Below are 15538 nucleotides of genomic sequence, written 5' to 3' on the forward strand. Positions count from 1 at the left end.
AGTAATGAAAGAAGCTTATGTTTTTGGATGAGACCTGAAGGTACCAGAAGGTTTCAGATTGATTATATAAGGGTAAGACAGAGAATTTTGAATCGGATTTAAAATTTTAAGATATTTCCAGGGCAAGATATTGTTTGAATTGTAGCTTGAAACTCAAGAAATTGCAGAAAGGTAGGACCTGGATAAATTGAAAGAACCAGAAATTGTTGAGGGTTTCAGAGAGAGCATTAGTCAATGACAACTGGGGAAAGCAATTCAGCAGAAGATGGATGAGTAGCTTTAAGAGATGAAATAGTGAATGCAGCACAGGATAAAATAGATAAAATGACAAGGTCTAGTAGAAATCGTTAGGTATCACTGGATATATTGAATTTAACAGATGAAAGAAGAAAACATAAAAATGTAACAAATGTAGCAGGCAAAAAGGAATACAGGTGGCTAAAAAATGAGATTAACAGGAAGTGCAGAATGGCTAAGCAGGAATGGCTAGAGGACAAACGCAAAGATTTAGAAGCATATTTCACTAGGGGAAAGATAGATACTGCCTACAGGAAAATTACTGGAATGGACAATGTTTTGAATGGAGGATATAATGTGAATATCAACAAAAGCAAAACAAGGATAATGGAGTGGAGTAGAATTAAATCAGGTGATTCTAGGGGAATTAGATTAGGAAATGAGACCCTTAAAGTAGCAAATAAGGTTTGCTATTTGGGCAGCAAAGTAACTGATGATGGCCAAAGTAGAGAGGATATAAAATGTGGGCTGGCAATGGCAAGAAAAGCATTTCTAAAGACGAGAAATTTGTTAACATCAAATATCAATGTAAGTGTTAAAAAGTCTTTTCTGGAGGTTTTTGTATGGAGCGTAGCCTTGCATGGAAGTGTAACATGGATGATAAACATTTTAGACAAGAAGAGGATGGAAGCTTTGGAAATGAAATGCTATAGAATAATGCAGGAGATTAGATGAGCAGATCATGTAACTAATGAGGAGGTAATGAAGAGAACTGGTAAGAAAAGAAATTTGTAGTACAACTTGGCTACAAGAAGAGATCAGTTGATAAGACACATTCTGAGACATCAAAGGATCACCATTGTAGTAGTGGTGGGAAGTGTGGTGGTAAAAATCACAGAAGGGGACCAAGAGATGAATGCAGTAAGCATATTCAGGAGGATGTAGTTTACAGTAGTTATTCAGAGATGAAGAGAGTTGCACAGTATAGAGTAGCATAGAGAGCTGACTAAAGACCACAATAACAACAACATTGTACAGCTGAGGTGTAAGTGCCTTTTGACACTTGACACAGGTCCTTCCTCAGTCAACACATGACATGTTCTTCTTCACACAATGGCCCATCACTTCTGTTTATAAGTTTTCAGTCTACTGTGAAGTCAGATAAGCCACATTACTAATGTTTACCCTTTTAATAATGTTTTTTCCTTGACTTACTCCTCCAGTGGAGACTCTTTTGGTACACTTCTTGAAATAATTTTACAGTCAGGGTAACTCTTAAAAAACTTTTTTTGTATGGACAAATTTACTTTTCCCTTGTTTTGGGGCTTGGCAAGTGTCCAATTGAACTTTGCTAAGGTTCGTGCCCCCACAAAATGTGTCTATAGTTGACTCAGTATGACAGAGCATGCAGCCACATCCCCTGTTCACGATTCCGTATAGACTGAATAAGTGGACCCATCCACTATATTGGAATCCAGCTGTTATATTCTATGACATACTGCCTTATAGCAGTGTTTTGTTCTGATGGGCAACAAATGTTAGGTAAAAATGTTCCGAACTTTTCTGCTCTAATGTTTTAGTGATATGGTCACCTGAAGATATTACTTTCAGTGGCACAAAACATGTAGAGTTCCAACAATAAAAGGACTAAATACAGTTGAAGTGGTTTATTAATACCCAATATTAGGGACTCAGTTTAAAAATTTTTATTTCAAGGAGCCTAGCCAAGTCTTTACAACTATTATCCCAGTGTAACATACATCATGCCTTTGTGACCCAAGCTGCTTACCTTTCAGAACTGAGGCTGTTTTATCCAGATAAACTTACTGACAAGAGACACTCTCTTGAATTTGCTGGCAAACCTATGCCACAAATTTAGTCAATAGTGAACATAGGACACAGGTCATATATGTGGCTATCAGAAGGTTTTGGAGTGAAGAACTAAATTGTTTGGTTTCCAGCAATTGAGAGAGCAGATATTGTCTATCTAGCCTTCATGTTGTCTGCTTCTGACTTTCTGTTCACTAGGACCAGCCACTAGCAGCATAGATATGAACTGCCACCTCTCCTGTTTCCTATTCCTCATCATTTAAGCCCTAACTCTTAGATTGGCAGTCATCTTCCATCTCCTCCCACAGGGCATACCATAGTATACCACAGTTGCAGACTGTACCATGAGTTCCCTTTAATTCCCTCTTTTTGTTTCAGACCAGCCTCCCTTCCAGCACTTACAACCCATCCTGCTCCCAGAATCCTGTACTAATAGGTGTAAGAATCGTAACAGAATCCACAATTCAGCCCAAAGGGTAGCCATGTTTTTGATTCAATTCCATCATTATGCAGCTGGTCATAAAATTTTGCCATTGTTAGCATGCTGTGGGTGTACCAGCACACCAGCTTTGCTGATGAGTAAGCGCTGCATCTGCTCACTTTTTCGCTGCAGTGGTCTATAGTCATCTTGCTGCTTGTCAACTAGTGCTGCCATGTGTCCACCTCGCTACAGAGAGCAGTGCGCCACACTGCATAAGTGCACATTGCTTGAGTCTGTGCTGTGTGTTAACTGTTGAAATGCTTAGCAGCATATCATTGCAAAGCTGTCTAGATGCATGTGGCCTGCAAAATCCTGTGTTGCTTCCGCAGGCTCACCAAATGCATGGATGCAATATTCATGGTTGGCATGGCTCAACTGCTGGACCATCTGAGAACATAGCCAGGGCTACACTCTGCTGAAGCTGAGCCTGCCACCCAAGTTGTGCACACTCCTAGCCACCTTGACTGCTGCCTTCCTGCGGCATAGCCCACCTGCCAATCCCACCCAGAAGCACTGCCCCACATTACCCACCTGCAGCCCTTGACTGGACTGCAGCAACCCCTGTTACTTGTGGCCAACACAGCACACCTCGCTGGGGCCACATCAGCCACTGCAGCCCACAACTGCACAGTCTACACCACTAATCTGTCAGTGCTGCTGACTGCTGCGTGTGTGCCTGCCCATCCTGAGAGCTCTGTCATGCTGCACTGGGCAGCCTCCTGCCATCAACCCCATGAGTGTCCTCCCTCCATGCTGGGGTGTGTATCTCCATCATTGGTCAGGCAGCTGTCCCCACCTCTGGTGCTGCTGCCAGGCAGGTATCGTGTGTGTATGGACCTCGGCCACCCACAGCTACCACCACCTTCTGCATGCCACTCCACTGTCACCCACTGCCACATTTTGCACATCTTGATGTGACAAGTGTACTGTAAGTGTTACAATGTACTAAGACACTGTAGCCATTTTTTCAGTGTAGAATGTCAAGAGTGAATAGGGACTCTCAGATCAGGAAATTGTAATTTTAAGTGGACAAGTACTGTCCTGTTGAACATTTATAGAGCCCAGCTTTCATTTCACATGGTATTATTTTGGCTCCTTATGCCTGTAATAATAAAAATTCATGAGTTCAGAACTGTTTTGCTAGATGGTCACTGCATAGCTCATGACAGGCTCAAATATGATTAGGCAGAGATAGGGATAAAGTTTTCCAGAATGTTGCAGTGCTAGGCTGTGATTTTATGCCTCATTGGTGGTGCTGGTTGTATGGATTTTCTCCTGCCCGCTCTTCTCGCCCCAACACTTAAGAAGTACCATAACTGGGATGACTTTGCAAAGCAGGGCAACTTTGTCACTTTTTGAATGAAAATATCCTTGGTGCCCTGCCAAGTTCCTGGATCATCAAATTGATGCGCCACTGCTTTCACTGCACCGGACAACTATTAATGACAGATTTGGCATGCAATTTACATTTATTCATTGGTTCCTGGTCTTTATCAGTGCTTTTTCTTTGAGCTTTTGTAACATGAACTTTCTGGTACTCTACAAACACGTCTAGACCTGCCCACTCATTCCGATGTAAGTGAAAGCTATTTCTTTTGCTCAGTGCAGTATATTATCATTTTAGAATCAGTTTCAGAAATAAAATTATGTAGTGTATTTAGCATAATAATGTAACTTGGCAATGTTTTACCAGGAAGCTTGGTAAAAATGGGACAATTTTGCCAACCTAGAATTTATTGTAAAGCCAAGACCAAACCGAGAGTAAACAGGTATCAAAATTATGACAACACCACACTACAGCTAGCTGTCTCTGCAGAGATTAATAAGCAAATGAGTAGTGGAAAAGCTGCAAAAGAGTTCAATATCCCTCAAAGACCAATTGAGAACAAAGTAAAGAGTCTCCACTTAAAGAAACGAGGGTGTCAGACTGTGCTGAGCAGAGAAGAAGAAGAGGAGATGCTCAAATGATTCCTCATGTGTGCATGTTGGGGAGTGTCTCTTAATACCCTTGATCTATGGCTCATTGTGAAAAATTTCTTGGATTTGATGGGGAAGCAGATTCTGTAATTCAAAAATAACTTACCTGGTAATGACTAGTAGCATTCTTTTATGAATTGGCATAAGCAAAGACTTTCTTCACACAAGTGCCAAAATATTTCCTGTGCAAGAGCTAGCTTGGAATAGATCAGCTTAAAGCATACTTTAGTCTTCGTTAGAAGGAGTTCCACCATCCCACATATTCAACTATGATAAGACAAATTTGACTGATGATCCAGGGTCCAAATGAGTATTATTTCATAGGGGATGCAAGTATCAAGAAAGAGTTATAAACTCTACCTAAGTAAGTTTTTATTTGATGTTTGCTGCTTTGGTGTCAGGTGAACTGCTTCCTCTTTTAGTAGTTTATCAGTCTCTGCAATTAAGGGACCTGTGTATTTTACGAGGACCAAAAGGAACAAATATGGCTAAACAGCAAGTGGTTAGATTGATGCTCTGCATTTTGAAAAGTAGTTTTCCCATTTTGTTCTGCCATTTTCCAGAAACCTGGCCCCAAATTTTTAATAGGAGATAATCTTAGTAGCCAAGTGAATGTGAGTTATCAAGGCATACCAATTCGTCGCATTTGCTTTGTGTTTTTGCTCTCAGCATCCACTGATCTGTGTCAACCTCTAGATGCTTCAGTCTTTGCTCCAAGTAAAAGGAAATGGAGAGCCATATTGACAGAGTATAAGATGAGAAACTCATCTAGTTCCAAGACACTCGAGAAAATTGCATTTCCCAAATCGTTGGCAAAACTTCCCATTTTTTGGATGGAGGAGAGAAAATGAATGTGGCATTGTGCCACTAAATCCTGAAGAAGTTTGTTCTAGAACCCCACATGCAGAGAGATCTGATGGCAATGGCGCACCTATGAGAATTAGTGATTCATTCATGAATGAACCTCAAGCCTGTTGTGAAAATGGTAGTCAGAGTCCACTGAAGACGTGAAGAAGGAGAAGTGATGTGGCACCAGGAGAAACTGTTGACAAATCACACTTGATAAACCACCAATCTCTTCCGAGTATCCCTGTAATGAAACAAATTGAGGGGACTGGTAGAAGGAAGAACACTCAGAGGAATAGCCATCACAGAAGTGATGAATCTGACCGTGCATTTTACTTCCATGAAACATCTGATTCTGAGCTTCAACAAGATGCAGAATCTGTGGAAGAACTAGATAGTCAGGAATTAGTTGATCCAGTGTGATCTTGCTTTTTGCTATTAAGAGGATCATAATTCAGCCATTCATGAGCATTGTGAAATTAATGCCTGAATGGCCCAGGATGTTACAAAACTAAAGCTTGGAATGTTTGTTGTAGTAACACTGCTGACAAAAAAGTGTCAAGCAGTTTTTTGATAAACTTATTCAATTTGGGAGTTTGAGATGTCACATCTTCATACAACAAATGGGAAAAAATTTTTACTTCCCATATGTGTCAGATGAAGTATCCCTGAATGTAAAAGACATTTTGTACATCACTAATCAAAGCAGAGGTACATTTTTCTTTTCTGATGAAAACATTAAACTTTTCTTTTAACTTTGAAGATTTCTGTATCACTTTCTTTGTAACTATCTTTGCATTAAATTGTTTCATACTAATGTGTAATTTGTTTTCATTGCTTTAAACTTATTTTTTGGTAATTTTTTAGTGATTTCCATGTATTTTAACACAGTTGGCAAAGTTGCCCAGTTTTCCAGGTAACTTTGCCAAACATGTTTTCCTTTTTTTAAAATATAAATACAGAAGTACAAAATTCATTTGTATCAGATTGGGACATTTTTTAAAGATTGACAAACTCTGATCATAATTACTATAGATAAATATTTTTTTAAAGTTCAGCCAATGAACTGATAAAGCTTGACTTCCATAAAAAGTTAATCTTTTTGTTTGTATCACTCACCTACTGACAACGTGGACACATTTTCTTCAAATAAATTAACTGAAGTCCTAGACAAAGTCTCAGGTCCCAGACTAACATAGTTTATGAGGCGTTAAACACTAACACAACTTTTATCATTGGAATAAGTAATGACTTCCTAAACACTCTGAATAGCGTAAGTGGTAAAGTGCTATGAGGGGAACTAAAAACTTAGCATTAGTCTTAGACCATATACTAACAGATACCAGTAGTAAAAAATGTGATGTATACATAAAAGACAAGGAAATATTTAAGAAATTTGGTACCCTTACTGTGCCAATTGAATTCATCCACCAATGTGCTGATCAGACCAGGGTTGTGTACGGAGAGGTGACTAGAGAGAGAGAGAGAGAGAGAGAGAGAGAGAGAGAGAAGAGGGTGGCAGGGAGAGATGGGGGCAGGTGGTTTGTACCTCGGCAGGTGACAGCTGGTCTGCCATCTAGGAATACCGAAAGATGGGTGGTAGGTATACAGGCTAGGCATGTGATGCATGATTGTAGGAGCCGGTGCGGAGCAGTACACACTGAAGGTGAAGTCGTGACATGAATTTGGGAGGGGGTGACAGGATGGAGGAAAAGGACACTGCTGGGTGGAGTATATGGGGAAAGTGATTGAGGCCAGAATGATTATGGGAGTGAAGAATGTGTTGCAAGGATAACTCTCATCTGCGTAGTTCAAAGAGACTGGTGGAGAAGCGGAAGGATCGAGATAGCCCGGGGTGTGAAACAACTGTTTAAAAATCAAGCATGTTATACTCAGTTACATGTTGTGTCAATGGGTAGTAAACTTTCTTTTTGGTAAGAGTCTGGCAGTGACCATTCATCCTGATAGAAAGTTGGTTGGACATAAAAAGCTGTGCAGTGTTTGCAGCAGAGTTGGTATATTATATATATGGCTGCTCTCACAGGCGGCCTGGTCCTGATGGCATAGGATATTCCTGTGACAGGACTGGACTAGGAAATGCTGGATGGTTGGATTGTGCAGGTCTTGCACTTTGATCTTCCACAGGAAGACAGGAGTTGATAGTGGTGGCATAGGGATGCACCAGGATGTTGTGTAGGTTGGGTGGATGACGTAACGCCACTTTAGGAGGGGTAGGAAGGATAATTTTATAAATGATTATGGAACAAGAGACATTTTGAACTTATTTTTACCCAGGAGAAACAAACAAAAACATTTAAACGCCATTTTTTATCAGGGATTAAACTGCATAATAATTTGCCCAGGCAGAAGAAAGATACAATTAAAGCAAATTTTTTTTCAACGGGCAGTCAGTGTGTTCCTCTCAAATACTGCATACAACACAGTTAAAGATTGCTTAGAGAGTTAGGAAAACCTGAGTGAGATATTGCATTTGCTAAGGCACTGGATGACAGGGACTCATGCTCCATCTGGCCATACTGATTTAAATTTTTGTAAATCATGTCAGGCAAATGAGAAAATGGTTCCCTCAACAAGGCCTTGGCCAGCTGCCTGACCTGTCATTTACTCATTAAACACATGTGTATACTCCTATGTATGCATGTAATGTATGTATGTATGTGTATGACTAACAATTTGCTAATATTAAACTGACATATCCAATATCATGATAAATTGATCCTTGAATGAAATAATTACTAATACTAACAAATTGTTGCACATCACATACACCATCTTCTGCACTTCTGTACTGTCATGTGATAACAAAGAAATATATCTTCTGTGCTGTAATTAAAGAACCTCTCAGCGTCATATTCTGAGCTCAACGGGAATTTAAATGCTCTAAAAGGCATCAACATTATATTACCAGCGATGTGATTCTAAATTTAACAATGAGTTTCAGATATGTTACTTAAAATCCGTCTTGATTGCAAAAAAAATTTTTTTTTATTATTCATATGACCGGTTTCGGTTCATTCAGAACCATCTTCAGATCTGATATTTTAGTTACAGGAGTAACCCGTTCAAATCCAGCACCTTTCACGTGCTACGTCACGTAGCACGTGAAAGGTGCTGGATTTGGACGGGTTACTCCTGTAACTGAAATATCAGATCTGAAGATGGTTCTGAATGAACCGAAACCGGTCATATGAATAATAAAAAAATAAAAAAAAAATTTTTGCAATCAAGACGGATTTTAAGTAACATTATAAAATCATTGATTGCTGTTGTCCCATAAGACATTATGTCTGTTTTTGCAAAGTTTCAGATATGTTACATCAGGTAAATTAGAACACAGTTGTGCTTATATTTATTCTGCTGTACTTGTGATCCACAGTTGATATTTTTTCTTTACACAATATAAAAAATCAGTGTTTGCTTTCATTTTGATTAAAGTTAAAATATGACATTTTTCAATAGTATGTTCTCTACGACCAGCTAGCAAACAGCTTAGATGGAGAATTTGGTACACTCAGATAATTTGTATGGGAATATGAAAATGAATACAAGTAGTTCTGTTTTGAATTAAAAGTATAATTTATTTACTTAAGAACATAGCACATCTTGCATAGTATTTAAGGTACAATTGGTAAATGAATTCTCCCTTCAGTAACCACAATTATACTCAATGATGAAGTTTTTATTTGTGCAGACAAAATAAGTTAAGCATACCACTGTAGTTTCCTGTGGCTTATGGAATGTGCAAGAAGTTCCATAGTGCTCAGTACATCTAACAGTCCTCACAGAATTTTGAAGTGTTAAATACTGTTTATGTTCAGTTGTAAATAAGTGCACAGTATTAACTATTTGAATTAATTAGTACCAAAATATTCTCATAAAATGTCTATGAAGTTAACAGCTCAGGCACTTCAAATAAATTAATTTAAACTACTAGAACACAAATGGCTGAATCTCTCTTTTGTGGCTGAGAAGATTCTACAATTGCAAGTACCAAATGTAGAATCCCATTAAATACAAATGTTTCTAAAGTTGTATCTTACACTTAAAATTTAACTATTTCAGGCTGTGGATAACATCCTGCAAGCAAAGTAGCCTATTCACATAGTTATGTGTGTTTTCTGGGCAAGACTTTTTTCTTTAATATCTCTGACGTTAATGCGACAAATATTCTGAAAAATTTACTACAAAACATTCTGTTTACATACTTGAAAATGAAAGTTTTAGTGCTGACAAATATCTCCTCATACTAAATGTAACCCTTTTATGAATAACTGTACAACAAAAGATTAAAACTTCAAATAAAAAGCTACATATCTGCAACTTATAATTCGAAAATTAACAGTTGGCTTAGCATGGTAGTCATCCTGTATGCAATGTACCAGTTAAAAATTATTAAAATGTACATAAAATAAATTTTGACACAAAGTAAGATTTTTTGTTTTCTGGAATGTACTAAGATTTTTACAAAAAAAGTGTCAAAAGAAACTGCAATAATCATGAAATCTATGCACTTGACCTGTGCCACTACAGTACAAAGGACTATTATTGAGATGTTTAATATAATGCAAATAATTTCTGTATAATAGTTTGAAGCAGATAATTCCTTTCAAGTATCACAATAAAGGGAGAATTAGAGCCTTTTCAAATTACATTGTTATTTTTCATATTGAGTCCCACCATCATGTGGTGTAAAACGAACTATCACAGGTATGACTAGAAATAAATTAGTAACACACACAATTTACATATGATATACATGTTCATGCATTATTATATCATGCTTTCAAGTTACAACACAAGGGGCCACAAAACACATTAAACACAAGTACAAAAATATTATCACAGTTCCATTATAGGAAATCAGAACTTGCTATGCACTGCAGCTATAAATTCCTAAGACCAACAAATAACTGCTTTAAATGCAGTCCTTTCAATGTATGGTGATGTTCTGGGTCAATGTTTCAGTATAAAAAGCTACTCACAGTCACATGAAAACATCATATAAAACATTTATATTAGGAACTACTGTGTAGTTCTAGATGAGCTTATAAATATATGCTGTGGACATTTGTACATGATGGAGATGTTCAGTGTACTTCATATATTCTTCAGGCTGTATTTTAAACAAAAACCTAATTTTCCTTAGCAGTGACACACTAACAATTCAGACAATGTTTCTGGCTGCTATAGAAAAACATCAAATTTTCATAAAAATTGCTTGCACTGCCACATAAAATTGCAAACCATTCACAAATTCTCAAACAAAAACAGAGCAGGAAATTTAGTTCATTGTTATTTCAGTCTATAACACACAGAAAGAAAAAAGTAATTAGATTAATTGTACAAACAATATCCAACACAATGACAGAGACAAAATTGTGTTAACATGGTCACATTAATTTCATTCATCAGCAAACTTAATAGCTCCCTCACTATAATCACTAAGTCTTTTTTTTAATAAGCATGATATTCAAGCACTCAACATAACAAGCATTACAGGAACCCCAATAACACAAAAAATTTTAAAATTAAATACTATAAACAAAATGCTAAGTAAAAATAAAAATTTATGTCAACATGCATACTAAAAAGGAACAAGTGGCCATTTTGATGGAATCTGAGAATTTATGTACATGAAATAGCAGTCCTATAATACATCTGTGGCAGTTCTCTTGCACTTTTACTACAGTATATTTATCAATGTTGTGAATTGCATCATGGCCTTTCAACAAATCCTCAGTGCTGCACTGAGATCCTCACTGAATATACTTTAAACCTCTTATATTTACATAAATAATACAATAACATAATAACTGATAGGAGGGGCAATGAAGCCCATAAATAATGGTTTATTAATATCACATTTGTAATTTGAAAAGATACTGCATAACAGCAGCACAATAAAAATAGTATGTGGCTTAGAATGCACCACTGGCAAATAGACAGTCATGGGAGATCACAAGATGATGATCATAATACTTAGCTTTGCACCTCTTTTATGATAAAAATATCAACTACCAGCACTGAAAAAGGAATTTATTAATATGCTACCAACTTCTCATACAATTTTTATTTTAAATCCTACTTTTCTTCTTTTGAAGTCTTCTGATCTCTACCCTTTGTTTCCTGCTGACTGAACATTTACACTAGATTCCATTTTTGCATTTTCTCCCCTTTTCTTTCCTTTCACCACTCCAGTTCAGTTCACCAAAAAAAACATTGTCTACCATAACAGACAACTATCACCAAATCAACAGTTTTAAACTTACAATTAACAAGCGTCCTGTGCACGCATAAGTAAAATAAAACAAAATTATGAATAATAGAGCATTTTTCACTTTTCATTTCACGTCATTCCATAATTTTCTTCGCTGCTGCTAAATCAATAAACTTATCTACCAATATTCACACTCTTCCTGTTTGTGCAATGAAAACTCTGCAAGTCTAAATTTGCAAGCCCATTTTTAACTATAAAACTACAAATAAGATAAAATTTCCTGAATTAGTAAAATAAGCAAACACTATGCACCTATAAAAGTTCTATTATGTGCAAAGACCTTCCCGACTCAAGTATCTTCGTGAACCTCTCCTCCACTAACAAATTTTATTTTTATTTGTCCATTAATGATGCGGCATTAAGACCACGGGCACTGACATGCTGCCAGTTTCCCTGAAAACACAAAACAACAGCTAAAGGTGGATTCAACTCACAATAATAAAACTTTTACTGGCTACAACAACAGATGTAAAACATAAGTCAAACAATGGAAAATCCAGGATAGAATGTAACAATATTATGAGGAAGGAAGTTGCTACTAACCATATAGCAGAGATGCTGAGTCGCAGATAAGCACAACAAGAAGGCTCACACAATTATGGCTTTTGGCCACTAAGGCCTTTGTCAGCAATACGCACACATACACAAATGCAACTCACACACATGACTGCAGGCTCAGGCAACATTCATTTAATGTAATTGGATAGAAAAAAAAATCTACTCACTGAGCAGCAGCAGGAGAACTTACGTATAAAAAAAGGTTTTACATATGCAAGTTTTTGAAGCCAGTGGCCCCTTCTTCTGGCAGACAGGCTGATGATGAAGAAAGAGGGGTGAAGGAAAAGGACTGGAGAGGTTTAGGAAAAGAAGTAGAGTTTGGAAAAATCAGACAGAACCCCAGGTCAGGGGAGACTTACTGGAAGGACTGTTTGTTGGGAACCGCACTGGGTGGGATTTGAAAACTTGAGATGAAAGACAGGGTAATATGCAAGACTCTGATTACTGCTAAAACATCATGCACAGCTTAGTAAGAATGAAAAGCTTAGTGCATTGCATGTAATAGAGGTGGGAGGGGGGACAGCAAAAAATATACAAGGCAGAAAATGAAAACTAAAATGGTGTGAAGAAAGGAGCACTTACTGTGAAGAAATTCTGAGATGGAAAAAATTAACATAAATTATGGCCAGGTGGGTGGTGAGAACTAAGGACATGTTGTACTGCTAATTCATTTAAATTAGGACAATTATTTGATAGGCTGCAAGGTGGGGTTGTAGAATGCTTGCCAGCCACATGAGTGGTCTGGGTTCAATTCCTGACTGACACAAAGATGCCTACATATATATAAAAAAAAAAAATCAGTAGTACTCCAGACTGCTAATCACTGGCTAAACACGATAATCAGCTGTGTTAATTAGCACAGTATATTGGATGAATTTTTTTCTTTAGATAGCATACATATTTAAACTGAATGGAAACTAAATGACAAAAAAAAGAAGACTGAAACACAAACCAGCAATTAACCCCATCCTCCCTCCTCCCTTCCATCTTAATGTATTTTACATTTCACAGATATGCTCATAGAATATGCACCTTTGCTTAAAAATTTGCATCAGCCAGGAATTGAAACTGTGCCACCTGCATAGCAGACAAGCATTCTACCACATTGAGCTGTGGGGCCCATTTAAAACCAGTTCTAGCTTTAGAGAATTAAAGAGGTCTCCTTGTTAGTAGGAAAGCATTATAAATGGTGTGTGTAGATAGGAAGTGTTCAATGTGATGAATATAAGCATTGTATCCACAGTATTCGATATTACTGCACTAAATGGTGACAGTCATGATGACAACTGACCATAAATGGTGGATATGGGGGTATGGGTGGGAAGGGGTAACTACTAAAGCATAAGTGTGGAATGTATGGAATAATTTCAGCAAAACACATCTCAATTACTACTACTGGAAAGAAATAACACCACATAAGATTTGTCTAGCACTCACACCCCTGTGTGGACATATTGGTAAAGATATAGATTGGAAGGCCAAGACACAGAAAACATTCAAAAAGACTGATATTATTGTCACATCCAGTGACTATTGGATTCCTTGGCTGACTGATGGTAGTGCTGTTGAAATTTACCTCTATTGGTTGGGAAGGGATGGAAAAGCAGTGACATAAAAGTAACATGGTAACAATGGGTAATCAGATAGTCCATTAATAAGTCTTTTCATAAAAGAATAAAATATTGGAATGATTAATGGACATAAAAAACACTTTCAAAATCAGTATCCATAGCCTGCAGCCAGGCAAGCCAGAAGGATGCCTTCCACAATCCACTGGAGAAGTTGCAAGAATGGCTGAGTTGACATAATGAAAGCCTCCATTCTGGCACTTAAGTGAGCTCAGTTGCCACACACTGTGCCCTGCCAACTGCTGCTAGGAATGGAACACTGTCAATGCAGCATGGTGTAAGCATCAGGCCACTGCAGTGGTGACCTGGATTACATTCTGCTGGGGTGCTTCAGTGGTCTACATGACCAAACGTGACATCCTATCATAACAGGGCTAGGATGAGTGGCCACAAATACCACCCTGCCACTGCATTTGTCATTGGCAGCAGACTACATCAAGTAGTACTTCACACCAGCTAACAACCCGAAGTGGATCTCCACTAGAAGTAGACACTGCCTCTGCTAGCCACAGGTCTATGGTTGGTTGGTTGACTGGAAGGGGTGGGGGGACATCAAACACACATGAGGTCATTGGTCCCATGACCCAAGGTCGCAAAAACTAAGGTATTGGTCCCATGACCCAAGGTCGCAAAAACTAAGGTAGGAACAACACCAGCAGCACAGTCCAGTCAATGGGAAAGGGAAATGTGCAAACAAAGAGGTGGAAGGAATGTCAGGGTGGCAAGCAGAGTAACAAAAACGGGAGGGAAGGTGGGGTGGGCTGAGAGCAGGAACACCCCAGAGGTACTACAGGGCACCGGCACCACCACCTACCCGTCCTGATCCCACTCCATACTATGACTGCAACAAAATGGAGACAACACATACAGAAGAAGAGGGGAAAAGGGAGGGGGTGGGGAACCTGGCTGGCATGGAGGCAAGGCCAAAGACCTCCCAAATCGACACCAATGCTAACTGAGGGACTCCAATTCTGGAAAGAAATTAAGGCACTTAAGTCTGAGAAGTCAAATCACTTTCACAAAGAAAACTGAGGATAGATGTAACCACAAGGGTCCTCCACTAACACATGTGACAAGGAAAGTGGGAGGGCGTATTTAGTGTGAAGGGGCACAAGATGGGGGCAGTCCAGCAACTATGGACTACTGTGAGAGGAGGGGGACACAGCTACAAAGGAGAATGGATAAATGTGGAATAAAAATCCCTATGGCTAAAATGAAGACAGCAGAGGATGGTACATTTTTGCACAAGTTTCATTAGACGAGGGGGACGGTCCTCCATAAACGGTCCCACAACTGACTGAAAAAGAATTTGACATGAAGCTGCAAATACATCCCTGGAGGGGTCACAAAGATTGGGGGTAGGTGGCTGCCCTCCCAGCCATACAATTGGCAAGCTCATAACCCAGGATACCCACACAGCTGGGAAACCAAAGGAAATCAACTGAACAAACAGCATGGTCAAAATCGGTGCAAAGGTTGAATGGCAGAGATCAAGGGGTGGTGGGGAAAACACTGGGTGATAGCCTGAAGGCCACTCATAGAGTCCATCATAACAAAACTTGGGTGAGGGAGGAATGATTAATAAAACATTGAGCCCAGTAAATGGTCATTAGTTCCAGAGTAGACAATTCCACACATGGGAGGCAAGAGATGGTGTTCCCTTCCAAGAGAAGAAATGAAGGC

General features: G+C 38.5%; 1 protein-coding gene across 1 annotated transcript in view; it reads right to left on the reverse strand.

The window, feature by feature from the left end:
- Nucleotides 1-8954: 8954 nt before the first annotated feature.
- The window catches only part of LOC126089526 (tectonin beta-propeller repeat-containing protein), a 235915-nt gene continuing 229331 nt past the window's right edge, over nucleotides 8955-15538 (reverse strand). The window contains exon 24 of the mRNA XM_049906916.1: nucleotides 8955-12062. Within this exon, the coding sequence (XP_049762873.1) occupies nucleotides 12003-12062 (60 nt within the window). The 3' untranslated portion in view covers nucleotides 8955-12002. The remainder of the gene's footprint in view (nucleotides 12063-15538) is intronic.

Source organism: Schistocerca cancellata, chromosome 1 (assembly GCF_023864275.1).
Source record: "Schistocerca cancellata isolate TAMUIC-IGC-003103 chromosome 1, iqSchCanc2.1, whole genome shotgun sequence".
Classification (NCBI taxonomy): domain Eukaryota; kingdom Metazoa; phylum Arthropoda; class Insecta; order Orthoptera; family Acrididae; genus Schistocerca; species Schistocerca cancellata.